The 25,770-nt window shown below is 38.2% G+C and overlaps 2 protein-coding genes across 2 annotated transcripts; both read right to left on the bottom strand.

Moving 5' to 3' along the window:
* Window positions 1-1,667: 1,667 nt before the first annotated feature.
* On the bottom strand, window positions 1,668-11,729 carry trim8b (tripartite motif containing 8b). The gene is made up of 6 exons (XM_051914173.1): window positions 9,866-11,729; window positions 5,766-5,861; window positions 5,201-5,434; window positions 4,093-4,124; window positions 3,861-3,976; window positions 1,668-3,719 (listed from the first exon to the last, which is right to left on the bottom strand). The coding sequence occupies exons 1-6, from the start codon at window positions 10,436-10,438 to the stop codon at window positions 3,076-3,078; spliced, it is 1,695 nt and encodes a 564-aa protein (XP_051770133.1). The 5' UTR covers window positions 10,439-11,729; the 3' UTR covers window positions 1,668-3,075.
* A 1,471-nt stretch (window positions 11,730-13,200) lies between these two features.
* Window positions 13,201-25,028, bottom strand: mfsd13a (major facilitator superfamily domain containing 13A). Its single transcript, XM_051914174.1, has 9 exons — window positions 24,857-25,028; window positions 21,987-22,241; window positions 20,951-21,030; window positions 20,409-20,858; window positions 19,728-19,848; window positions 19,529-19,625; window positions 19,165-19,336; window positions 17,002-17,195; window positions 13,201-14,677 (listed from the first exon to the last, which is right to left on the bottom strand). The coding sequence occupies exons 2-9, from the start codon at window positions 22,149-22,151 to the stop codon at window positions 14,442-14,444; spliced, it is 1,515 nt and encodes a 504-aa protein (XP_051770134.1). The 5' UTR covers window positions 22,152-22,241; window positions 24,857-25,028; the 3' UTR covers window positions 13,201-14,441.
* Between the last annotated feature and the right edge of the window lie 742 nt (window positions 25,029-25,770).

Below are 25,770 nucleotides of genomic sequence, written 5' to 3'. Positions count from 1 at the left end.
ATTAGAAAAATATATTTAAAAGTGCTTTAGTCATATCAAGACTGAGTGGGTCACTGTCAGTTAAGAGATGAAAACAATGAGAATCTAACCACCGTTGACCTAAATTTCTTGTCTAGTAATCAGTAAAGGGGAAAGGGTATTTTGACTGCTCATTTGCGTGTTTCCGCTTTCGTTTTGTTTGTTTGATTGGTTGGTTTTAAGATTTTTTTTTTTTTCACCACAACCTCTGTGCATTGAAATGGCTTGACAAAAAAAACAACATAGTGCATGATTCTCAAATTCATTCGCATCTGCACAACATTTAAGTCTGGTCTAGGTTGAAAGTGTTCACGTGTATGATTTGGTTTACAAAGACACAAATTAAGTGTTACCATAGTGATGTTTGCAGTGTGGTCTATTTTAAGTCTGCTTAAAAAAATTTAAGGCTAAAGGGGACCTATTATGCCCCTTTTACAAGATGTAATATAAGTCTCTGGTGTCCCCAGAATGTGTCTGTGAAGTTTCAGCTCAAAATACCCCACAGATTATTTATTTTAGCTTGTCAAATTTACCCCTATTTGGGTGTGAGAAAAAACATGCCGTTTGTGTGTGTCCCTTTAAATGTAAATGAGCTGCTGCTTCTGGCCCCCTTTCCAGAAGAGGGCGGAGCTTTAACAGCTCACGCTTCGCTTGCTCAACAACAACAAAGCTGGAGAATCTCACGCAACCAAAATGAGGATTGTCAGTAACGGTGTTCAGCCTTACATTGTTCAAACCAGAGTCGGACACCGATGGAGAGACTCAGGAAGAAGTTACAATTTTTAGAATGACACTGGACGTTTCTGAATGGTTAGTGGATAAATTTATGTAGTTGCTGTGGAGTTGATTCAACTCATCAACTAGCATGTGCGGTCATGTTAATCTTTTGTGCAAATCCAGTGTTGAATTGACCCTCGTTTGTGAAACAGTCCGGTGTAAAATGACGGCATGGCAACAACACTCTTCTACAACAACTCTTCCCCTTCTTTAAAGCAGCCCAACATGGCCTCAGCTCATTTGTTGTGTGTTCTCAGGGGCAGGGTTTATGTAAATTTTAGGGTTTGTGATGTCACCAACCCAGGAAGAAGCTTGTTGTAGTCTCTACCAGCCGTTTGTTGTAGTCCTTAAAAAGCTATTTCTGTAAAAGAAAATATCTCCCTTTGCATTGAACTTTGAGCATCGCAACTTTGCAGATGTTGTTTATGCCCAAACAGCAACATTACACACTAACTAAAGTTAAAAAAGTGAAATCATAATCAACAACCCCTTTAAAGGGATAGTTCACCCAAAAAAATAAAAATTTGCATGAATTTCTTTCTTCTGCTGAACACAAAAGATGATATTTTGAAGAATGTCTGTAACCAAACAATTGATGGACCCAAGTTTACTTAACCATAGTAAATATATAAGTATAAAAATACCATATTTTTTTCCTAAACTATGTTAGTCAATGGGTCCATCAACTGTTTGGTTACCCATTTTCTTCAAAATATCATCTTTTGTGTTCAGAAGAAGAAAGAAATTCATACGGGTTTGGAACAACTTGAGGGTGAGTAAATGATGACAGAATTTTTCATTTTTGGGTGAACTATCCCTTTAAGATTCATGATACAGCCTAAAAAAAAAGAAACTGCAGAAAAAAAGAACTCTTAAACTTGAAATTAGCATTTATTTGAACAAGGTTCTTTCCAAATTACAAGTCTGTCTTTTTCATTTCACAAAATATTTACAACAGAAAATCCCTCCATTTTATCCCAAGTATTCGGTTAGTTTCGTAACGTTCATTGGTCAATGTTTCTTTTACTTAAGTAGATCTAAAAAAAAAAAAAAAAAAAAAAAGGAAAATAAAATAAAATTTAACAAACCAAAAACTTCATTCCCTGTTTCAAAAGTCATTTTTTAACTGCTAGCAGTTTTATTATTTTTCTACGAGTGCTCATAAACTCTTTTCCACATGCACTCAGTAACAAACAGGAAGCCAGAGGCTCCGTTGCTTGGAGCCGGAAATGGCATGTAACACAAGGAAGAACAATTACAGCATTGACAGTAAATGCAGAGGCATCAAGTGCACCATGACCCTCTGAACACAGGCCATTTCGTCTTCGGCTGACACGTTTGCGCTAAAGCCACCATTGAGTCAGATATAATGAGAGGCCACGGGTAAACGAAAGAATGTGAAACCAATGCATCCTGCGTTTAACATACAGGATGTAAAGGGGAGCATTTCTGTGGCTTTGAAGGGCGTGAGAGAGAAAGACGGGGACCAGACTGAAGGCTGTGGGTGGAGGCGCGTTCTCGGTTAGCCTAAGGAGAGGACTGTGAACCAAGGTGAAGGGCATTTCCATTAAAAGCTGCATTCAGTAAGGAAGATCAAGCCAAATGAACAATGGCGGCGATGACAATGCTGTGCTGTTCCAGTTTCCGGTTCTGTTAGAAACTGTTAAAATTCAGAGTTAACGTGCTTGTGCTATTTGTGATGTATAAAAAGACCACAGACTCCAATTTAAACAAAATGAAAGCTGAAATATGGAAGGCTGGGAAAACTATACAGAGTTTTTGCACATGGGTGTTCTAACAAACGACAACCATGTGAAGTTAATAAAACTTCGTGGGCTACAATTCTCTCAACAGTAAATCGCCTTAAGTTTCATTAAGAGCTGACTTAACGGTTTTACTGCTGACTTCCATCGTTTCGCCCGATGAGTCAACGGTAATTGCGAAAATTTGGATCTTACAAAGAAAGTGCAACATTATTGATGATTCAACATACGACAGCATCCTCTGTTATTTCTTGCAAACAGTGAGTGTTATTTTTAGAAGAGCAACTTGCGTTCATGGTACATAATCACAACACCATTAGTGCCTAAATAATGTGCAAAGCTATGCTTGACTTTGTGATATTAACTTTCTTTTTTACTGCTCTCGGACTTCAGCAGTTCATTCTAAATGATTGATAAGATCTGCATACAAAAATGCCCCACATGCATCTCTTTAAGACATCTCTCAGCGGAAAAAGACGCCCCAACTGGTGACTGGCAGCAGTCACTGGAGCAGGGGTTAACTGGTGACGTAATGCTTGGTGGAAGACTGGCCGTAGAGGCTGTAGAAGTCAGTGTGCCTGTGCGACTGAGAGGCGTCGATCCAGTCGCGCATGGACAGGCTCTGGAGAGACTGGGACATGGCCGGGGCCGAGGGCAGAGGGGCATGGGAGTACTCCTGTGAGCTCACCGGCCAGGGGAAGGAGCTGGAGCGAGGGTAGGGTGGATGTCCACGGTGGTTGGACACGGAGGGCACCCCTGAGCAGTAACAGTTATCGACCGTGCACATCAGGATCTTCCGCGCACCATACTGGGGCAGCTGGGAGGCACTGCCGTTTGGGTAATGGGAGTGCGGGAATACCGAGGCTGAGTGTGGTAGGGGTTGAGAGCCGGAGGCTGAGCTGCTGCTTCCTACATGCTGGGTGGAGCCACACGGCCCCAGAGCTTGCTGGGAGGATTGACCTTCGCCTGGGGCAGAGCCCTGAGTGAGACTCAGGCACGGCTGCTTGGCAGCTGCAGGGCCTGATGAGGAGGAAGAGTCCATGAAGCTAGCGCCCGCTCGGCTGCTCCCGCTACCTTCGGGGAACGCCACAGAGTGCCTGCGCTTCTCGCACAGATACGCCGGAATACTCTGGAAAAAGTTTGCGGGAGCACTGAACGGAGCTGAAAATGAGAAGGAATGAGATTCAAGCATTAAAAAATAATTAGGGAAATGGTTAATTATTAAAAAAAAAAAAAAGAGCATATAACATCAGAAGGTTTTATATAATTAACACTTCAATATGTGCAATTTTTCATAAATACCTTCCAGCATCTTACAGAGGTTCTTCTCTCTTTTAGAGATTTCAGACAGAAAGAGTTTGGAGTTGAGGCTGCCCACTTTGTACGGTGACAATGTGATGCCCACATACGACTGAGACCTAGAATCCAAAACCACGCAAGTTAATGTTTACATGCCACACAATAGCAGGACAGGAATGATGACTAATGAAACTTATGACAATGATTCATGTATGAAAACTCTGCAGTGACTCACCTGTCCATTAGTATTTTCACAGATTTTGTGTTCTAAAAAAGAAAAAAAGAAGTTGTATATCAGTATATAAAATTGTCTATCAGTATAAAATGGTATATAAGTGGTATAATGTAAATATAAAAAAATAAATATAAATGGTAGGGGGAAAAAAACAAAGTAACTATGTAAATGTCAAAGAAGCCTGGAATGTATTTTTGCATTGTTTCTTATCTCCATTCTCATTGTCTCTATTGATAAGGTAAAAAAGGTAAAAAAAAAATAAATAAATAAAAAAAAATTCATTATAAAAGTAAAAGTTACAAAATGCAAATAATATTATATTATGGTGGTATATAGCTTTATAGTGGTATATAAAAATATTGACAAATAAAAGGTACAGACAGCAAGCTGGCCCCACCCACCAATGTTGTGTGTGTGGGTTTTTGCACAACAAAGTTGTTGTGTGGGTTTTGGCACTCAAAATAAAGCTAAAAAAATTCCATAACTGATTTTTTGCCAGTCAGCGGAATGTAAGAAGCTAAAATAAGACTGCAGTGAATACAAGCGATTCAAGATGATAAGAGATGCACGTGGAATGTGCATGTCTGCAGCAAACTTTTATATAGTTTATATATAACAAATAAACTTCTTGGAGTGTTTTCCTTTGAGAAAATGGCCAAATCTATATTTCTTGATCTTCCCTATAGAAATAGTAATTATGCTAACCAGTATTTGTTCACCCCCATGCTTAATATTTGATGTCTCGTTTGATGAATATCTCTAAAATCACATCGTTTACCACATAAATAACAAATAGCTGAATCTGATTTTAAAAATATCACTTTATATTTTCTGGATTCCAGAGAGGTGAATTATGTATCTAGCACATGAAAAATGGATGCCTATTCTGCATTGGGCTAAAAATAATTTCCTGGCATCTTTGTATACTATTGCACTGTTATAGTTTGCTATAAATCGGAGTCCACCAATAGCAGGCTGGCAGAAAAAAAAAACCTTCATCATCCTCGCCATGATAAAGGCAAAGGCACTTTAAAACACGGCTAAATGTCATCATTTATAACAAACACAGGCCATGTAGTATTGAAAACGGCAATAAAAGTCAGGTCACCTTCATAAAACCGATTTCCTCTGCCTTATCGAAAACCATCTGAATGGAGCTGAGCAGTTTCTTTGCCTCTTGCTGTTTCTGGTGAAGCTGCAGGGCCTGCGCCGAGTTCTCCTGGCAGAACTTGGAATGGGCCTTATCCAGAACCTCCAGGGTCTTCCCCAGATCTTCCTCCAGGAGCTGCTGCATTTTCTGATACTGCAGCTGCACCTCCTCCTTCAGGTGCTGCACTTTGTCCTGAGGTTCCACAGATCAGCACAAAACCATAAATTACTATGCAAGTCCTGCGGTGTCTTAACAATGGGGGTTATGCAGAGAACGTATCTGATGTGGATGATTAGGAAGAGCCACTGAGGAACTAGATTTGTTATGGTACAAGAACCAGGCATAACCTTATCACAAACCTGTACTAATGTACTAATGTGGTCATTAATCACAGTAATAGGAAGAGTGTCTTGTATTAAAAAGCTGTGGTGTTTAGTTTCAAACCTTGCAAAGCAAAGGATGCAGTTGTTCGGCTAATAATAATGTGATTAAGCTCATCAGTGCTTGAACATTTCACACTTACTTCCATGAGACATTTGTCAGATTCTAATTTGTAGAGTTGCTCTTCTATGTCCTGAACACGGTCCTCGATCCGATCCTGCTGTTTAATCAGCATTTGCTGAAATACAAAAAGACATGATTAGGTCAATGCTGTTTTCTTATTCTAAGATATATTTGGCAAATTTTGACTAAATCAGAATATCTGGCAACGTTGAGATGATCAGAATCATCCGATAACCCTACTGTAATCCATTATAAATACATAAATAATTACATTTAAAAACAAACAAAAGAGTGAAATAATTATAAACCATTTTCCATCATAACCAACCCAAATTGCTTCTAGCTTTCAAAGAATATTGTCAGTGAAGACCATACTTGAAATGAAATAAGAAAAATTTCAAGGTAAATATCACTTGTGAGCAGAATATGCACTGCATCTGCAATGCGATTCGTATGCAATTATGCAAAAACTGTAAACATTATGTGTATATTTTGGACACATAAATGCTAGCTAAAAAGTTACCCAAGCCAATTTTATTCCTCGCTTTAAAAATGTAATTTCCACTACCATAATTTGTTATGAAAAACATGACATGACCTGAGGTGCAGTGAAAATGACACTTTGGTGAAAATGTTCATGGCTTTTTGAACAAAAAAAAAAAAAAAATTGTGTTAGACTTTGTTAATAACAAAGCAAGGAAGAATCCCAAAATTAATGTAATGACATGTTTTTAAGGAAACTTAAAATGTGCATTTAATAAATCATAATATTAACAATGTTGCTGAATTATACATGAGCAGTAAAATTCATGAATATTCAATATTTAGCTCAGTCCAAAGATCACATATAAATGACAATGCAAGCTATACGAAGAATATTCATAAAAGAAAACAAGATCCATGAGCTACATCACTAATGCTGGAATATAAATTCAGTTTGATCTATAACCTAAGAATTCTACATAGTAGAAAATCATTTTAGTCTTGTCCATTGCTAGACAATGACATAATAAATGAAAAATCTAGTATTTATATTAACTAGCATATTCTTTCTAAAATTGTTTCTTTTAAAAACCACATAAAGAATATAAGAATGTGGCACTGAGACAAAAAGATCGGTTCTGTTGTGACGGCACAAATGTAACTTTGCTAACTTCCTGTTTCTTTCTTTTCAATGAATGCAATTGTCAAGGCCTCGCAGAGAAGGACTGGTGGCTGAAGAGGAATTTCAATTATTTTCCTTTCATATTCAATGGCAAACAAAGGGGAAAAAGCACAATCAACAAACGACTTGCGACGCCTGACAGAAGTTCAGTGGTACCTAAGGAACAAACCAAATTAGTTTTAATTAAACAAACGCCTCGTGCGAGAGGCAGTCACCAAAAAGAAGGTGGGGGTGCTGTCATGGCAACAAAGCTCTTTTTTTCATATCTGTATATTCAGAGGGGAATATGAGGGAGGAAAAAGGAGGAGGAGAAGGAAAGACAGCATAGAGGAGAGCAAAGAGAAAGAAAAAAGGCTCATTTCACACCGTCTTTCCCCATTTTGTCTTTGTCTGCGTCCAAGGCAGAGACAAATCGTGTTGACCCTGTGTGTGTGTATTTTGGAGCAAAGCTCCATAATGAATGCAGGCTAGCTCACAGATAAAACTGCTTCCTGTAGAAAGAGGACAAACCTCAACCACATCAAGCCACTTATGCTCAAAAGCTTACAGGCGAAAAACAGGGCTTGCGCTGCCAAAGTTGACTGAGGGCATGTCTAATTCAGTAGTGTGACGTCAAATTTTAATAACCTCACATGCGGGATGAAAGCTTAAACAAAACAGGTATTCTTCGTGGAAGCAAAGAAGTCAGTTTTGGTATTTTTCTTCATACTTGAGAGTAATACTTTTATATAATTCTGATTCATCTCAGCTACAAAGAGTAAAAAACAAAGAGAATCAATGTCAGTCTTCAGAATGCAGCAGTACAGGGCAAACGCAAGACCCAGAGAGGGATGCGCTGCAAACTAATGATCCTCAATCACACCGTCTGACAGACGCTTATAACAGCTGACTGTACCCTCTGTACCAAATGAACTACATCAATCACTGCCGATGATACGCGCAGCCAAACCTTTTCCTTTCAACAGATTTTGTTTGTTGAGCGTATGACAAATTGGATCCACAATCACATGGTACTGGGTAAACGGACTTGTTTCCATGTATCTCGCTTGTGCATCAACCGATTTTTTTGTGGCGCAAATCCATTACCAAGATTTGGATCCAAGGAATTGGATTTGGCTGTGAAACAGACTCATACAGACTACACGAATCTCTCTACATTACCAAAAACACCACATATTTACAGCAAGATGTGCAATATTCATCTCAGTACGGCTGGAGATCTATCTAATATAAAGTTTTACGGTGATGGTACTTTATTAAAAGCAACATGGAGCCGTTTGCACACTACACAGCCGCTTAGTGCAGTAATTTGAAGGGATAGTTCACCAAAATTAAAATGTGGTCATCGTATTTACTTGCTTTCATGTCCTGTATGAAAACCTGTATGACTTTCTTTTTTTGTGGAACACAAAAGAAGTTATTCTAAAAATGTTTTAATACAATGAAAGTCAATGGAGTTCAATGTTGTTTTTGGACTCCCTTGACTGTTATTGTAGAGACAAAAAGATTCTTCTAAATATCTTCTTACTGTTCTGCTGAAGAAAACACAATGACAGGAGGGTGAATAAATTGGATGAACTACCCTTTTAATCTACAAATAGCATGAAATGCAGTGAATCTGGTGACAGTGAATGGCCAACAACATTGGTTTCTGAAAACACAAGTTCACCATCTACTCCTTTACAGATTGAATTGGTGTTTATCTACATCAACAATCAAGAATAGAAGTAAGGTCACGAAGCAGAAAACCACATGGAGACAGAGAATGTCTTTGAAGCTCTAGGATCTTAGACCATGGCCTAATTGTAGTGACTGATGAGCTCGGGCTGCCGGCAGAAGCCTGGAGGGTGGAACCTAATACCTCATGGCAGCGGTGCTAGCTTGCCATCCAGGACGGACCTCTCTCAAGGGGGAATGGGGGTAGGGTGCTCAAAATCACTGTCATTTCAAACCAGCGTCTCTTCCGCCAAGGTCAGAGTGAACGAGGCAATAGCAACCTTGCCCTGAGCTACAGCCCCAGACAGAGCCATTTTGCCTTGTAGCAGATAGACGTGGAAAGACAAATGTGTCCATCAAAGGCGGTAAACATAAGATTCACAAACACGGGCTATCTGCGAAAAAGAACTCTGGAAATCCCAAAACATCCCAAACAGGCATGGTTTCAGTTTCAAATAGCCTGGGCTACACAACAACGAGGGTTCAATTTGTAGATTGATTGGTCATTGCTGGCATGTCCTGTCACAGAAATGCCTAGGATAACTGATGGCATATGATTTATATAATCAACATAAATGGAAATTATGCTGACAGCAAACACATGAATCAAATCAGAGGCACGCGAGAACTGCTTGACTTCATATAAACAAAGCTACTGTAAAGGAAAGAAGCATAATACGTAACTCTCAGCCACATCCAGTACTACTAACTAAAGAGGTATGATTTAAACATTAGGAGAAAATATAATATTTGAGCAGTTTGGCTGTGACACTGTATTTTATTTGCTTTTAGGTTCATGAATTGCCTATAAAAATCTTCTAGAGCATTGCTGATTATTTAAAACAAGAAAATCCAGGTCGTTTTGTTTGCAGCGTGCCTTGAAAATGCAAGGGGTTGTTAAGGGTAAATTAAATCCAAATCTGGCCTTTTCCCTCATCTGTGCCACAGAAAATAAGACTCATCATTAAATTCTCCAGTCGCAGTCCTCCCCCTCCCCAAAACGCCACGCAAGGATGCACCTGTGCTGGGAAGATAAGCCCAGAGGAGAGCTTCGGTATTGTTTGCAGCTCTACCCAATTGTTTATCATTCAAATGGGAAAAAAAGGGGGAAGGGGACTGAATAGTTAGCAACTACATCTATAAACCTCTCCGTCTCATCCGCCAAATCCAGAAGTGAACCCGAACCTTTAGCTGGAAGTAAAAAAAACATAGCATGTGAAGAAGTACTGGCCACTTACTCTGATATCGTTACGCCTGACTTCTATATCGCACACCGCATGGCCGTGGTTGGTGGCACATCTGGAGAAGCAGCAGTACTGGCAGACGGCCACATGCTCGGTTTCACAATGATACAGTCTGTACTCGTCATGCTGTGGACAGCTCCAGGCCCGCACATCCTCGGCATCCACTAGTAAGTGTCCAGCGTTGGAAGAGGGTTGTTGGAGATGGGTCTGTACGTGGGAATGGCAGCAGGGCGCATTGCATCTGAGGCAAACCTTCTGGGCTTGAAGCGGAGGACCACGCCGGCACAGAATGCAGTGCAAGACTGCTGGCGTCTTCTCAACGTTTAACGCGTTGAACTTCTCCACAATGTTGGACAGCTTGTGGTTCTTCTCCAGAGCTGGTTTTTGGCTGTAGGCATGGTTGCATTCGGGACAGCGAACCATTCCTGCATCTTTAGACCAGGCCTCATTGATACACATGCGGCAGAAGTTGTGTTTACAAGGGAGCTGAACTGGCTCCGAGAACACATTCAAACAGATTGGGCATATGAGCTCTTCTTCGAGACAGTTCTTCCAGTTCTCGGCCATCTTTAATGCTCACAACTTTAAGTCAAGGTAAAAAAACGGCATAAAATAGGCGTTCCTATACCTGAAATGGGTGGAGTGGGAACCACAAGAACCTTGTTTTATCCCTCAACTTTGTGCCAGTGAGAGTATGAATACTCCTGGAGAGAATACTTTCAGCTCAAGGCAACATCATTACACCACCCACTTCTTCATTCGTTCGTGTCAACTGTAGGCGTCTCGAAAATTGTGTTGCCACAGAACTAAAGTGGACTTTTCGGTCTTGTGACTTTAAATGCCAACACACTAGTTCATATTCTACATGTGTGGCTCTGAATCCTGCGCCCACTAGTTATCTATAACGGCTATGAATAATACAGTCTGCTGACGACCAGCTTGACAGCTTCTCGTTTACTAGGTAAAGACACGTTGATAGGCCGTTTTTCGAGAACAGCCTCGAGCGAGAGACTAATAAAAGCTTTTGAAAGTAAATTATAATTCTCACGACAAGGCTTTTGTTGTTTTTTTCCGCTGCTATTTTGACATAGCATCACACTGACATGGATTTTATGCCCAAAGAGGATTATAATGTTTCTGCTAGATCTCCATACAGACGTGCGCTACACTTTACATTAAAATATTCATATCGCTCATCCACGTAGCGTGTTTTACAGTTGAATTTCATAGAAAATAACGATCTTAACCAGACCAATCGGTTAATTCTTACACATATGTGTAGACTACGCGCATACTAGACTTCGCCCTCATTATAACAAAGGAACATAGAGAGAACATACACTGGTATGTAACCAAGTCTAGAGAAAACTGGACTGCCGAGTGCCTTCACTTTGATCTCTTCAGGCGAGAAAATGAAGTCTTATTCCGATACACCTCCAAAAATAAACAGACAGCCCTTCATATTTTAAAGCGAAACGGAGTGGTTCTTGCTAGTGGAGTCTGTCATCTGCCATCTTGCGTCCCTCTTTAAAAATGAAAAAGAAAACGTCTCTGTTTGGCCCCCATCAAGCCTCTCTCGCTTTAGTGCTTAAAAGAAATCAAAAGTGGATTACAGGCGTGCGTTTCTTCGCTGGTTCCGAATCCTATCGTGGCCGATTCCTGAGAACGTGCATCCATGGGTCGATCCTCAAAACGGGCCGATCTCACCATGGTATTATTTATGGTTTTTCCTCTTCTCTCGTCCAGGCTTTGATGAGGGTTGGAATGCAAGGACAGAAAAGAGAGTTTCAATACACACAGAGCTTCACACTCGCTCCTCCTCTCCCAACGACCACTCCGCCAATCACGTGACTCACCACTGCTTTGACATGCAAAAAGGAGGTGCTTCGAGCAACTAGGCGGAGCTTTGATTAAAAGGGCATCTACGTCGGGGAATAACGCGAAGATTAGTGGGAAATATTGATTCAGCCGAGTGACTTGAATCTTTTGAATCAATTCACTTGCTGATTCATTAATCAGTGTTGTTTTAGTATTATTTAAGTTTTCATTAATATTTTGAAATTAAGTTTATATTTATATTTTTGTATGTGCTTTATTCGTTTTTTTTTTTTTTTTAATTTGACTATTTAGGCTTAATTTATTATTTCAGTTTTAGATTTAGAAGGGACTTTTAATGCAAGTTTTGCCAGTAGGCGAGTGTCTTTTTGTGTATTATGAAGCAAATCGTTCACACAAGTCTTTTTAAACATTTTTTAACATTAACATTGGTTTAAAAAAAACCAACATGGTTTCATACGGGAGACTTCGGTGAAGAGAAAATATGAGTCAGTGCTTGGAAGTGAATGAGAACGATTCATTCAAAAGATTCGTTCAAAAACGATTCGTTACGAACAAAAAACATCCCTAGCTCTCTTCTGAGTGGTGTGAAAATAGTTTTATAGTTACACAAGTATGAACCCACCATTTTAATTAATTAGCTTCCCAGCTAACATATGGCTGACCGACAGGTCATTGTTAGCTGGGCTTATTTTTCAGGAAACCTGTCTGTCAATCATTTTGTGAATTTGAGTTTGCTGACATCGAGACGGCTGATTTTATTCTTGAGAGACCTTAATTATCACAGAAAAGATCGAAATTTTCAACCTATACCCAGCTCTATATTCCCATTACATTGATTGAATAGGTTTCATTGACTAGCTTACAACAGTTGTTGCCCTTTTAAGAGGAGCTTCGTCATAGTCAAAAACATGATCAGTTCAGGGAATGGGTGAGAGGGGGGATTACGGGGATTTCTTACTCGAGCTGTAATGACATGAAGTTGTTAAATTCGCTGACATAATCCAGTCCTTCCCACATAGGAAACTACTCAAACATCCGACAGGTGACGTACACAGTACAGGGAAAAAAAAGTCACATTCAGAAAGTGTTTTTGAGGGAACGAGCACTTCTTACTGTACATGTTATTACAAATGTGATCAACATAACCACAATTTGCAATTAACTATGCTATATCTCAGTCTTCTAGACAAAGGGAAAGAAAGCTGAAATCTCTCGAGGCATCTTTTCTGTACGCATCTTTTGTGTCCTCATGGGAACCAATTATACAAAAGTAATCTGAAACCTGCACCTGCCTAGTCATGTGGTGCCTCATTTTGGTGGATGGTTCTGGTATTTATATAGGCTTCATACACTAGGTGTATACTTATTTAGGCCTATATTTATATGAAATACACCAAGATTTATGCTACACTGCCAAAATGCACCAAGTAGAACATGGGTCAATGCTGAATCAGTAACTACGTAACAAAAACGAGAACATCACAGAGACATTACTGTTATAAAACAACTTTTATTTAAACAATGGGCAAAAGCACTAAAAGAACTCATATATCCTAATCCATAGCTCATTTGCGTAAATCTTTGAACATTTTCCAAGATAACGCAAATGTTTCCTAGAATAAATAACCATAAAATAAGACTAAAATATCAGATGTGCCCATTGTGCACCAACCAGTAGTTGACAAACAGAAATGCAAAGAAAAAATGTCACCACCAAGGCCTAAAATACTAAAATATTAAGACGTGTCTTCTTGTTTAATTTTTTGTTTTGCAACAGTCATACAGTTGAAATCATGAAATGCAATTTCACAAATGTGTCAAAAATGGTGTCTTTACTAAAAGTTAAGAATATAAATTTGCCAATAAAAATTGTAATTTGGAAAACCATTATACAAAACTATTTCTGTAACTTTTTCATTTTTCATTTTAACGTCAAACTGCCCAAGAAATTACTTAAATCTCATCAGTCAAATTGACAACTCTGCCTCTAAAACACTAAAATAAAGTGAATTTGGACATTTGGTACAAAAATAAGTTAGTTATACATGCTAGCACAACACACAGTTTGCATTTACGTTCATGTGAACTATAATATACATACTTTTTCAGTAATGATCATCATTGAGAGCAACTGAATGAATTTCGAAAAGTCATATAAAACAGATGTTACTAGCCACAAAACAACTTTGACAGCAGGCCGAGTTACAAAGACAATGTATAAGTCCTGAAAGTATTAAAAACACCACAGATATCCATGCAATTCCATATCATGTATCCCTGGAATGCTGCTGAACACTTACTGTAAACATGCCCTTTCTCAGAACACAGTGTGGGTTTTTTTTTTTTTTTTTTTTTTTTAACATAGAGTTAAAACATACAGTTAAGGGAGATGTGATTAGATTTGGCTTGATTATCAACCAATATAACTATACATTGAAACTTCAGAAACGAACGGTTTGGGTGGCAGTACTGTTCAATATGGTCCCAAATCACTAGATTGTTTGAACTGTCCTTTCATATTTGGTCACATACTCAATATAAATATCCAATAGTTAGGAAACATAGTAAATTAAGGCAGGTTTCAATAAGATGGGACCATACATTCTCTCTCAAGTGTCTTTTGCAGTATTTGGCGTCACCATTCTCCATTCAGGGTCTGTTGGCAGCATGCCTGGACTTGGGGAATGTCCACGACTCATCTCTCCTTCCTCTTCCCCTCCCTACAGGAGTATTAGATAGCCTTGACATCAATAAGGTGGCTGTGTTGGGCACCTTGCCTTAGGGACTTGATGTTTTGTAGCTTTCGCCCATGCAGAGTAAAGCGAGACCACGCCAGCAGCTGCAGAAGGGCACAGGAAATGGGCACAAACACCAGCAGGTAAAAGCAACCCTGACGCAGTGGCACAGGAACCGCAGGAGCTGCAATCGGTGCTTCTGCCACCGAGTTCCTCTCGAAGATGTCATATCCTGGAAAAAGATAGGAGGAATGATGAGACTTGAAGATACTCTTCCATTCAAAAATTTGGGATGAAATCAGTAAAGACATTTACAAGTAGTGATCGACCGATATTGATTTTTTCATAACCGATACCTGATAATTTATGTGCCCGATAACCGATGTGCAGAACCGATATTTATTTACTGTTATACTTCTGTTTTTGACACGATTACAACACCACTGAACTGAACAAAACATTTTATTTATAACAATCACTCCCTCCTTGCATAGAAAACAAAACAAATCTTATTTATACACCAATAAATAGAGCGCTCTGAAAGTGCAAAAAATAAAAAAGTGCACTGTTACTAAACTGTTTTTGTTGAAAATTAGTAGTCTTTCATGTTAATTTTAATCTTACAAATTACAAAAATCATTTTATTTTATAAAACGTATCAGCAGCAACACTAATGTTAACAATAAGCAAAATAAATGTAGAATGTCTAATGTTTTCAAATGGAGAAAATAAATTAAAGACAGGAGTCATATCAACTTTGCAGAAATGTAATACTTCATTTTAAACTACAGTTTTAGTAGATTTATAAGCTATTTAATAGGCTAAAGAGTGAAGAATAATTCACTGGATAATATTAAATAACTAAATAATATTCTCTGGAATATTGGAATATAACAAACAAAACATTGTATTTTATTGTATTTCTCAACTGGTATGTTATATCAGAATTAATAATGTTTTTGTCATTCTGGATTATGAAATATCTGCTGACAATGCGCGTTTATCTATGCATTTACACAGAACTATACTCAAACTGCGATCGCTCGCGGAGATAATAAATAATTAATTTCCATAGAGTTGTGTTTACTTGGATGTTTATTAGCGAATTAATGGTTATATAGTAAATGTTTATATAATTACGGTGTTTTAAACAAGTGAATCTTGTTAAAAGTTACATGCGGTGGCCGTACTGGAGCATTTCCTGAGCATCAACCCGCTGAGTGAACAGCAAAATGCAGACGACTTCACAAGACTAACAATGAGCATAGACAACAGAGAGAGAATTCAATTCAGCGCTTTTATTTCCACCATGTGCTCATTCATGTCTGTATTATTTAATTCATGCAAAGTTACATCTTTATTGGGACAAGACTTGATGGATTATCTTACGTGACTCCGTGAGCTTGTCTCTATTTCTTAGAGACAAGCTGCATAAACTAGCTACATTTCAGGCATTTATGTAACACATCTAATTTGTGCATTAATGGCTGTTATGTTAAATAAAGTTTACTAATTACAGCAAAGCAGGTAAGTATACTTTACCTGTGCACGCCGTTGTCTCGTCTCCCCTCAGATGCGCTGTAATGGCGATCCTGCGCGCAATTCTCAAAACACCCACAAGATGGCGGCATTTATCAGTAAATCCGATATTACAAAACCGATATCCGATTAAATATCAGGGAAAATATCGGTAAATCGATATATCGGGCGATCTCTATTTACAAGGTTACAAATGAATGAATGCTGTTCTTTATTAATTACTCACCCTCATGTCTTTCCTAACCCGTAAGATCTTCGTTCATCTTCGGAACACAAATTAAGATATTTCTGATGAAAACCGAGAGCTTTCTGACCTCTGATAGACTGCAACGTTATTACCACTTTCAAGACCCAGAAAGGCAGTAAAGACATCGTTAAAATAGTCCATGTGACTACAGTCTATACTGAGCCAGCGTTCTGAAGAAGAACCCGGAAGCACTGCACTGTGTTTATTACGTGAACAGTGTAAAAGACTGACATTGAAGAGAAGAAATTGTTGAATAAAGTTGTTATTTTTGTTTGTTTTTTGCGCACAAAAAGTATTCTCATCGCTTCATAACATTAAGGTTGAACCACTGTAGTCACATGGACTATTTTAACGATGTCTTTACTACCTTTCTGGGCCTTGAAAGTGGTAATAACGTTGCAGTCTATCGGAGGCCAGAAAGGTCTCGGATTTCATCAAAAATATCTTAATTTGTGTTCCGAAGATGTACGAAGATCTTATAGGTTTGGAATAAACTACATTATAAAATCTATTCAACAAGAAATGTTATTTTGATGTTTCTACTGTATTTTTAATCAAATAAATGCAACCTTGGTAAGCCACTGTAATATTTTGCTATGTAATTTAAAATGAATTGGGTCAAATGCAGGAGAGAGATTCTTTGTTGTTGGCTCCAGTATGGAAAATGTGTTTGTTTTCCCTCATTTGTAAGTCACTTTAGATACAAGCATCTGCTAAATGATTAAATGTGATTGTTACTTGCAATGCAGGTTTATTCAGTGCACACACACCTGTGTAGAGACATAGCAGCCAGGTACCAACAAGAGGGGCAAAGGTCTGACCAGGCTTGGTTACCAAGGCAACCATACCAAAGAGCAGGGCAGAAGCTGCTTGTTGCCGGTGGTTCAACACAAAGTCCTCATCCACTAGGTCTGTGATCACCAGGTTCAGAAGTTTACAAGTGCCTTCGGTGAAGACGCGATTACTACGGAGAGATTCAAACAACACAATAAAATAATAAAAACAGATAAAAGACAATGCTATGAAAGATTATTTGGATCTGTTCTCAGAGGCTCATGTGCATCTTTTATTTTATTAATCAATCAGAGTTAATCTTGTAAACTTAATAAATTGCGAAAAAGTTTTTTTTTGTTTTTTTTCAAAGATAAAGAATTGCAAAAAAGAGAAATGCACATTATCACAATAATTAACAGATTTTACTTAAATACTATAAATAGTTAATACTTTTTAAATTAATAAATATGTATACTTTTTAAAACAGGTTTGTCCTGTCATTTTGAACATTATTAACAGCTAAATTATTTTCATTTAATTTTTTATTTCTACTAAAATATTTAGGATATTTAAGGACATTTTATTCAAATAGTAATAAAAAACATTTAGAAAGATAACTTTAATCATAATTCTAACTATTTTTCCTGTTTTGCAATGTCATATAGTTCATAGTAACAATACAGATTGCACACTGTTTTCTCTCAGCACATGTCCTTGGACTGTTAGCATAAATATAAGATCTCTGTGTCAAGTCTTGTACCAACATGGATTTGCTAGCAAACAAAAGCATACCTGCTCACCTTTATCTGTCACCGTCCCACCAGTGGGACGTTTGCCATTATACATTTAAAACAACAATATCTTAGACTAAACCTAAAGTAATATTGACAAACTTTATATCCTTTGAAAGCTTACAGTTTCTAGTTTATATATTTGTAACTGATTTTCGATACAAATAACAGAGGAATTATTACAGAGAATATTTTCAGACTCATAAGGCGTGTTCAGACCTTTTTTATTTTGAAATAGCAATGCACATGAAAAATCATGAAAATTGGTAGAAACCTCAGTTTGTTTTTATGCCAAGACTTCAAAAGATAACATTTATTGTATTTTTATTAATTTTTTTCAGAAAAAAAAAAAAAAAAAAAAAAAAAAACTTAAAAATGTTTTAAAGGAACACTCCACTTTTTTGAAAATAGGCTCATTTTCCAACTCCCCTACAGTTAAACAGTTGAGTTTTACCGTTTTCGAATCCATTCAGCCGATCTCCGGGTCTGGCGGTACCACTTTTAGCATAGCTTAGCTTAGGTTCATTGAATCTGATTAGACCGTTAGCATCTCGCTCAAAAATGACCAAAGAGTTTCGATATTTTTCCTATTTAAAACTTGACTCTTCTGTAGCTACATTGTGTACTAAGACCGACGGAAAATGAAAATTTGCGATTTTCTAGGCCGATATGGCTAGGAACTATACTCTCATTCCGGCGTAATAATCAAGGAACTTTGCTGCCGTACCATGGGTGCAGCAGGCGCAATGATATTACGCAGCGCCTGTGACCCCCTGCTTGCACAGGGAGCGTGCCTTGCAAGCATGGAGACATTTTTGAGCGAGATGCTAACGGTCTAATCAGATTCAATGAACTATGCTAAGCTAAGCTACCGCCAGACCTGGAGATCGGCTGAATGGATTTGAAAACGGTAAAACTCAACTGTTTAACTCTAGGGGAGTTGGAAAATGAGCCTATTTTCAAAAAAAGTGGAGTGTTCCTTTAAATATGAAGAAAAACATTAGATTCTCCATTTGTGATTTGGCGGAAATCTATAATGCACATCTGTGTTCTTTCAAAATGTCTATTACGTGTTTGTTAGAGGTTAAATTCAATTCAAATCCTGCCATACTGCACATGCTACTTCTGAATAGGATGTCTGCTTCATAACTTGTATGAAAATTATGGAAATATATGGTTCAGATCACTCAAAGCATGTATGGAAATTGAAGCATTCTTATATGGTTACCAATGGAGCCTGGATGTCATATAGTAGAAAGGTTTGGCACTGTGCCCAAACAAAACCTCTTGAAAGCTCATTTTCAGGTCTATGCTCAAAAACATTTTGAACAATTTGAATTTCTGACAACAGAAGGGCTCATTTCTCACCTAGCAATAAAGATGCAGAGCAGGTACACCTGGTCCGCCCCGGCTAGAAGCATGGCTACGCTGAGGCCCAGCTTCAAGAGGAAAAGCCCACGGACAACCTGGTAGACACCCAGTCTTTGGCACAGCGTCAAGAAGTAGAGATTGTTCAGATGAGGTGCAATGTAAGAAAAGCCTGTGTCACAGGAAAATAGAGAATTAGTATGATAAAAATACACACACACACACACACATACATACAGTATGTATATCCTGATACATGTATATCTGGGAAATCATAACCTCACAATAGGTTCACACAAGCAGGTTCACATAGTGAGCATTGTTGTGCTGTGGTGGCCATGTGAATGATTTCTTTCTCTCTTACCCAGCAGGAAGGAACCGGTGGAGGCAGAGATACGGTCTGACAGGAGATGCTCCAAAAACAGAGGAAAGAAATTGCTGTTGAAATGGCAGTGGAATACCTGCAGATGGTGGGGTAGAGGAAAATATATATAATCAGTGCTCTAATTGGAGGATTATAGACAATACCACTTTAACTTTGTGTCTTATGTGTTCACATTTACCTGTACAAGGTTCATAGAGACAAACCACATAAAGTTCTTATGGCGTGACAACTGCTTTAGATATTCTCCAAGAGTGACTGGCTTCTCAGGTGAGGTAAAAGGAGCTTGACCGACACTCAGTCTATAAGAACATCAAGGAGGATGGACAATCCAACGGGAGGAAACAAAGAAAAAAAAAAAGTTAGTGAAATTTATACAATAAAACAAATACATATTATAAAAAGATGCAATGAGCATCATTTTAATAAAACTCTCTACATCGACCTGGAACCAAATAGCCTACAGCTAAGCTATCTATAAACTTTGTTTCAATATTAGCATTTCACAGGGTTGTAAATTGTAGTCCAATTTGTAGTCCAGCAACTCTAAGTTTTGATATTCTGTCAAATAACTCCTTTTATGTTTCATTAAAGAAAATAATACAGGTTGGAAAAATTTGTGGGTGAGTAAATCATGCCAAAATGATCATTTTTGGGTCAAATATTCTTTTAAGGAGCTGGTAACACAAATGCTGCATGTTCACATCCAGCGCTATCAACATCCCTCTCGAGCGAGGCAGTTAACCCCAGGTTGCTCCACGGGGACCAGCTCTGCAATTAGTGTGGTGTAAATTGCTTTGGATGAAAAGTAACTGCTAAACAACAAGTAATATTTAGCACTGAAAAACAATAACTCTCTTACTCAGTGAGTGCTTGGCTCTCGTTCTTGCGTGGATGAACTTCGTTCTCAAACCGGTGCCGCAGGAGACGTGAAACAATGAAAAAGCCTAGCATTGAGACAGTGGCTAGAGTCACACAGAAGAGCCTGAAGGAGTAAAAGTCTTCCTTGTTCCAGAAGGAGTAAGAAAGGAAAACAGACAGTGAGCCCAATGCACTGAACAAGGAACTGTGGAAGTTGAGGCGTGTGCGGTCATGTGCAGACACGGCCAGATCAGCCAGGAGGGCATTGTGGTTGAGGTCGACCACCGTGAGGAAGCCATCGTAAAGGCACAGGCAGATGAGGAACTGCAGTCCAGGCCAGGTCCAGGACACCCAGAAGGCCAGGAACGAGAGGGCAAAGAGAGGCCCGCTACGGGAGAGTGCCTGTAGACGCTTTAAAACCACCTCAGGGGACGTGATTTGCGACCCAGACCTGAGCAATCAAACACAGACAGCGCTTGATTAGATATGTACTTGTCCTATCGAACTGTGGATTTCCAGTTCGAAGTGAGTGAATAATCTTACTGAGGAGTGCTCAGGAATGAACGGTCACTCAGCCAGCCAAAAAGAGGGTCGTTCAGGCTATTCCATATCAGAAACACAGTCTATGGAAAAAGAAGCAACAAAAATGAACAATACAAAAAAATGACTAGTCTCATATTCAGTGTACAAATAAAGATTCAACTGTGTAAAGTAAAATTAACATATGTAATATATCAAAGGTTTATGACTAATGAATAAGTAAATGCTTTTTATACAAATAATTAAAAATAATTCCAAATAATTAAAATATACACTACTGTTCAAAAATTTGGGGTCAGTAAAATTTCTAAAAATGTTTTTAAAAGAATTCTATTGTAATTTCTATTGTTATATGTTTTAAAATGTAATATATTCCTGTGATGTCAAAGCTGAATTTTCAGCATCATTACTCCAGTCTTCAGTGTCACATGATCCTTCAGAAATCATTCTAATATGCTGATTTGGTGCTCAAGTGACATTTCTTATTATTATCAAGGTTGAAAATAGTTGTGCTGCTTAATATTTTTGTGGAAACCATGATACATTATCTTCAGGATGCTTTGATGAATAGAAAGTTCAAATGAACAGCATTTATGTAAGGAATAATCCATGGCTAGGTATGCATTAAATGATTTTATTGCACAACGTGGAGGCAAAAAGTTCGAACCACACGATGCAGAGTGCATTCAAATCGTTTAATTCACAGCTAGCCGTGGATTATCCCGCTTATACCACGGTCATTTGCCAGCATTGACAAGTTAAAGCTGTCATTAATGTTCGCAGCCCAATATTTGACCAGAAGGATAAAAATGACAGTTATTATCATCAGTTACGTTCTAGCATTCTGCCCACTTTATATCAGACACAGTGATATAGCAGGACGGTAAGATTACATTTATTTGAATGAATGAATTATAGCATTTATTTGAATTATCGAGAGAGAGATGCGTGTGTGAATTACCTGCATTTGTGCAAATAATAACAATAATAGTAATTCAAGAATCTTAAATAATTGACAGATACTATATAATAAACCTACCTCTCCCACCCAAAATGATAACTTGTCGATCTTGTAAACAGACACAAAGGTCTCCACGTAATACAGTAAGAAAACGTTGTGGAGAATGGAGACGAACAGAGCCAGGGAGCCATAGAGCACAGCTGTTGAGGCGCCCTGGCAGAGGCCCCATACCCTCCTTCCCATCCTTTGCTACTTCTCTCTGCTCTTCTCGCCCACACAGCACTCTACAGGTCCCACAGGCAGAGCAGGGTGGGGTCATCGCTCTATCCACCCCTGCAAACAGACAGACACCAACACAAACCATGCAGTCTATTATTCTGTAAAATATTAGGCTGGGTAATGTCTGTCGGCTGTTTTTAGTCTGGGAATTACCATTACTTGAATTAGATTCAGAGAGCATAATTGGACAATGGCCAAGCCAATGAGAAAACTGAGCATCTGTACTACATTATCAAGTGGATTTGGGTTCGTTTTAATGATTCAGCACTTTGTTTGATATGAATCTGGAAAAAACAGAAACCTTCTGAGCTAAAATATTAAGAATGTGGGGGAAAGCTGGGAGAAAAACAGGACATCTTAACAACATCACCAAAGATACTTAATCACAGCTTTTACAAGGTTAGCCATGCAAATTGTGGTTATTTTTGTATGAATTCTCAAATTAAAAATGAATGGGAAAATACCACTATAAAAAGATCTCTTAAAAAATGGCTTCAGTTATGTTTCCATGGAGAATGTTATGGGGAATTTGGGATGAAAGTAGCCAATTTTCCATATCCATAATAACAAAAACAGCCTGGACTTCTTCACAGAGTGTCATGTGAGTAGTTCTTCAGTACTTTCAGTCACACCTCCATATTGTGCCTGTAAAACGATTTCTAACAGGGAAAAAAAAAAATCCCACTGTGTGTGAAGTGTAATTGCACATGAACCTTAGATTTTAATGAGCTGGATGATCTCATCCCAGCTTCAAAGATGACAATAACAAACACTGTAATTCAGTCCAGAGATTTCTCAGGGGTGAATGAGAGATGTAACCTGAGCACAATTAGTGTAGGCTGAGGCCTGTGTTTGCTATCAAATATTGAACAGTTTCCAATAGTAGGGTGGAGCGGACTTTATTGTGCCAGAGTCATGTGAATTTCCTTATGCACAGAGAATCCCTTACTGCTTTAACGCCAGACATCCGTGACAACCTTTCGCAAATATCCTTAACCTAACTTTGGGACACAAGGCATATCAAAAAGCAAATTAAAATTCTTTCTGGCTGCTGGTAGGCTGCACACCTGATATTCACATGCTGTGCAAGCTTTCTTTGAAAGCACCCGTTCTTACAGTTAAAGCAACATTAAAATAACCTTGCCCCCCAGCTCTTTGAGAGAACAATGAATTACAGTTCTGTGCAGTTAAACTACCCTAAACAAAAAAGGGAACTTGTTACTCCCAGCCTGATTTCCATCTGATCTAAGCAGTGAAGCAAAACGCACCTCACTGGATCGCGTTGCACGCAGTGATTCTCATCTCATCTCTGAAAGATAGGTGGCTGCTTCCCAGCACATACAGTTCAGCAATCTTTGATCCAACAAGAGATCAAGTGCCATGAAGCAAAACACCAACATTTTGGCAGTGCTGTGTTACAGTGACAGGCTGCCCACCTGTGTCTGTTCTCCAGAGCAACAGGATGCGTGGGAACTATTCTCACAAACAGACAGAAGAATCTTTTATTTGACCGAAACATTCACACCCTTTTTACACAAATGCTTTGACACCTGCGTAAAACCAACAGTCAAACATTTACTATTTAGAGAACTCTTTTTGTATAAGAATTGTTGTATAAATTAAAATGGCCAGGGTTGAGTAAGACATCTTACAAAACCCAAAAAAGTGATGTATATTTATTAATTTGTTGGCACAATAATTCATTTAGAATGGAGGCAGAAAGTATTTATTTTGAAGTGGAGAAGTATAGTTAGACCACTTGGGTAAGTCGACCCCTTCAGAATATTTCCATATATGTATAAAAATACATTTCACACATTTTTATCATATCAATCTATAACTGAGTAGAATGACGCAAACTGAATTCACAGTCATTGTTGCTATTGTTACATCCTTTTCTTCTTTCACAATATCTCTTTTCAGTTTATCTTTCATCGCCATTTTTTTAAATGTGTTTTAGTATTTTACATAATGATAAATACACAGTTACAATTAGATCAAATATAAATGCAATTTACACCCAAACACTTCTTCCCTATTATGAAAAATACCTATGAAGCTCTATTAAAAGATCACACTATCAGGCTCCTGACACCTGTAAATAAATAATAAACATCCATAAATATATCCAATATAGTGACCAATCAAAACACGAATCATGGAGCCGTTAAAGGGGAAATGAAAATGCCGACTGCTTTAACTCGACGATTGTGCTTCGATATAACATTTAATATTTCTGAACACAATTGTTTAGAACACATTTCATAACCTAATGTTTGCGTATTAATTGATATATTCTTGCATTCTCATTGGCATAATGATAAAATGTTTCACTAGTAGATCTGTGCTAGCCGCTCACATTAGCGACTTTACTCATAGTAATTCACCAAGCTGAGCGGAGACAGTTTGAATTTTAATAGCTAAAGGAAGATGAGGCATATCTCATCAAACTATGAATCTGATCTGCGATGTGACACTTTGAACCTAAAATAACCCTTTAAACTACTAATCCTGTTCTAAATTAAGATCGCTAGCAGGCTATCCGCTTTCATATCAAGCAATGCGACGTGTACCAAGTCACAGCCCGCAGACAGACACACTTAACCAGTTTTATTTTTCATTAAGAACACAGTAATATCAGTCGATTCTTTAGGCTGTTAGACACTTACCATATGGAGTTGGTGTCAAAGCTGCAGTCACCTGATGATCAAAACAAACGCTGTAAACGTTTCTAGGTTTCACAGTTGTATCGAAACATATCATGTGTTGGACGAGGAAGCCCGTGACGTCACGACTTTTCCCTCCTCCTCATCACTCCAGCTGCCATCTGTACACGTACATACGCACAGACAGACAGGCACGCGCTCATTTGGTGACCTGAGAATATGGCACACTATACGTTGCCATGGTTATTTAAATTGTACATTATTCAGACTGGCAGTAAAGTCTGTAGCATAATTATGAAGGAAATACGTGAATGCACCTTTCCCAAGCTCTAAAAGCCTGATAGTGGGCACGTTTTCTTCCTGTATGGACACGTGAGCAAGAGGCAACTAAAGCTAAGGTTTCATGGAGGCCTATTTCAAACAAATTTAGATTGTATATATTAATGAATAATCATTCTCATAATATAAATGTATTATGTAACAGTAAAAATTCAGCAGTCTTCAATCTGTATGCTACATAAACTTGACTAAAAAAGTTATATTGTCATCAGGGCTTGGCAACTTTTCTGCTCACCAGCCACTGTGGCTTAGCATTTTCACTGGCCACAATTTTGACATCAATACCATAGGGAAAAGATGCAATATAGATATTTTTAATATTATAATTTGCCAGCAGGTATATTAGCCTGCTGTCACTTTAAGACCTGATGCACGGATCCATTATACTGTTACACATGCGTTTTCTTTCTCAACTGTGTACATTCAACTTAAAATTTAACTGACTGTGTTTACATGAATACTCTCTAAGACCAGCATTTTGACATTGTTTTGTGTTTATTTGACTGTTTAAGCGAAATAAGCAGCGAAAAATAACTTAGTTTAGTACTGAGAGGCGGCTTTACAGTATGTGCGCGCAC

This window comes from Ctenopharyngodon idella, chromosome 12 (genome assembly GCF_019924925.1).
Source record: "Ctenopharyngodon idella isolate HZGC_01 chromosome 12, HZGC01, whole genome shotgun sequence".
Lineage (NCBI taxonomy): Eukaryota > Metazoa > Chordata > Actinopteri > Cypriniformes > Xenocyprididae > Ctenopharyngodon > Ctenopharyngodon idella.
The sequence above is the reverse complement of the archived record's forward strand: the minus strand, read 5'-3'. Positions and strand labels throughout refer to the sequence as shown.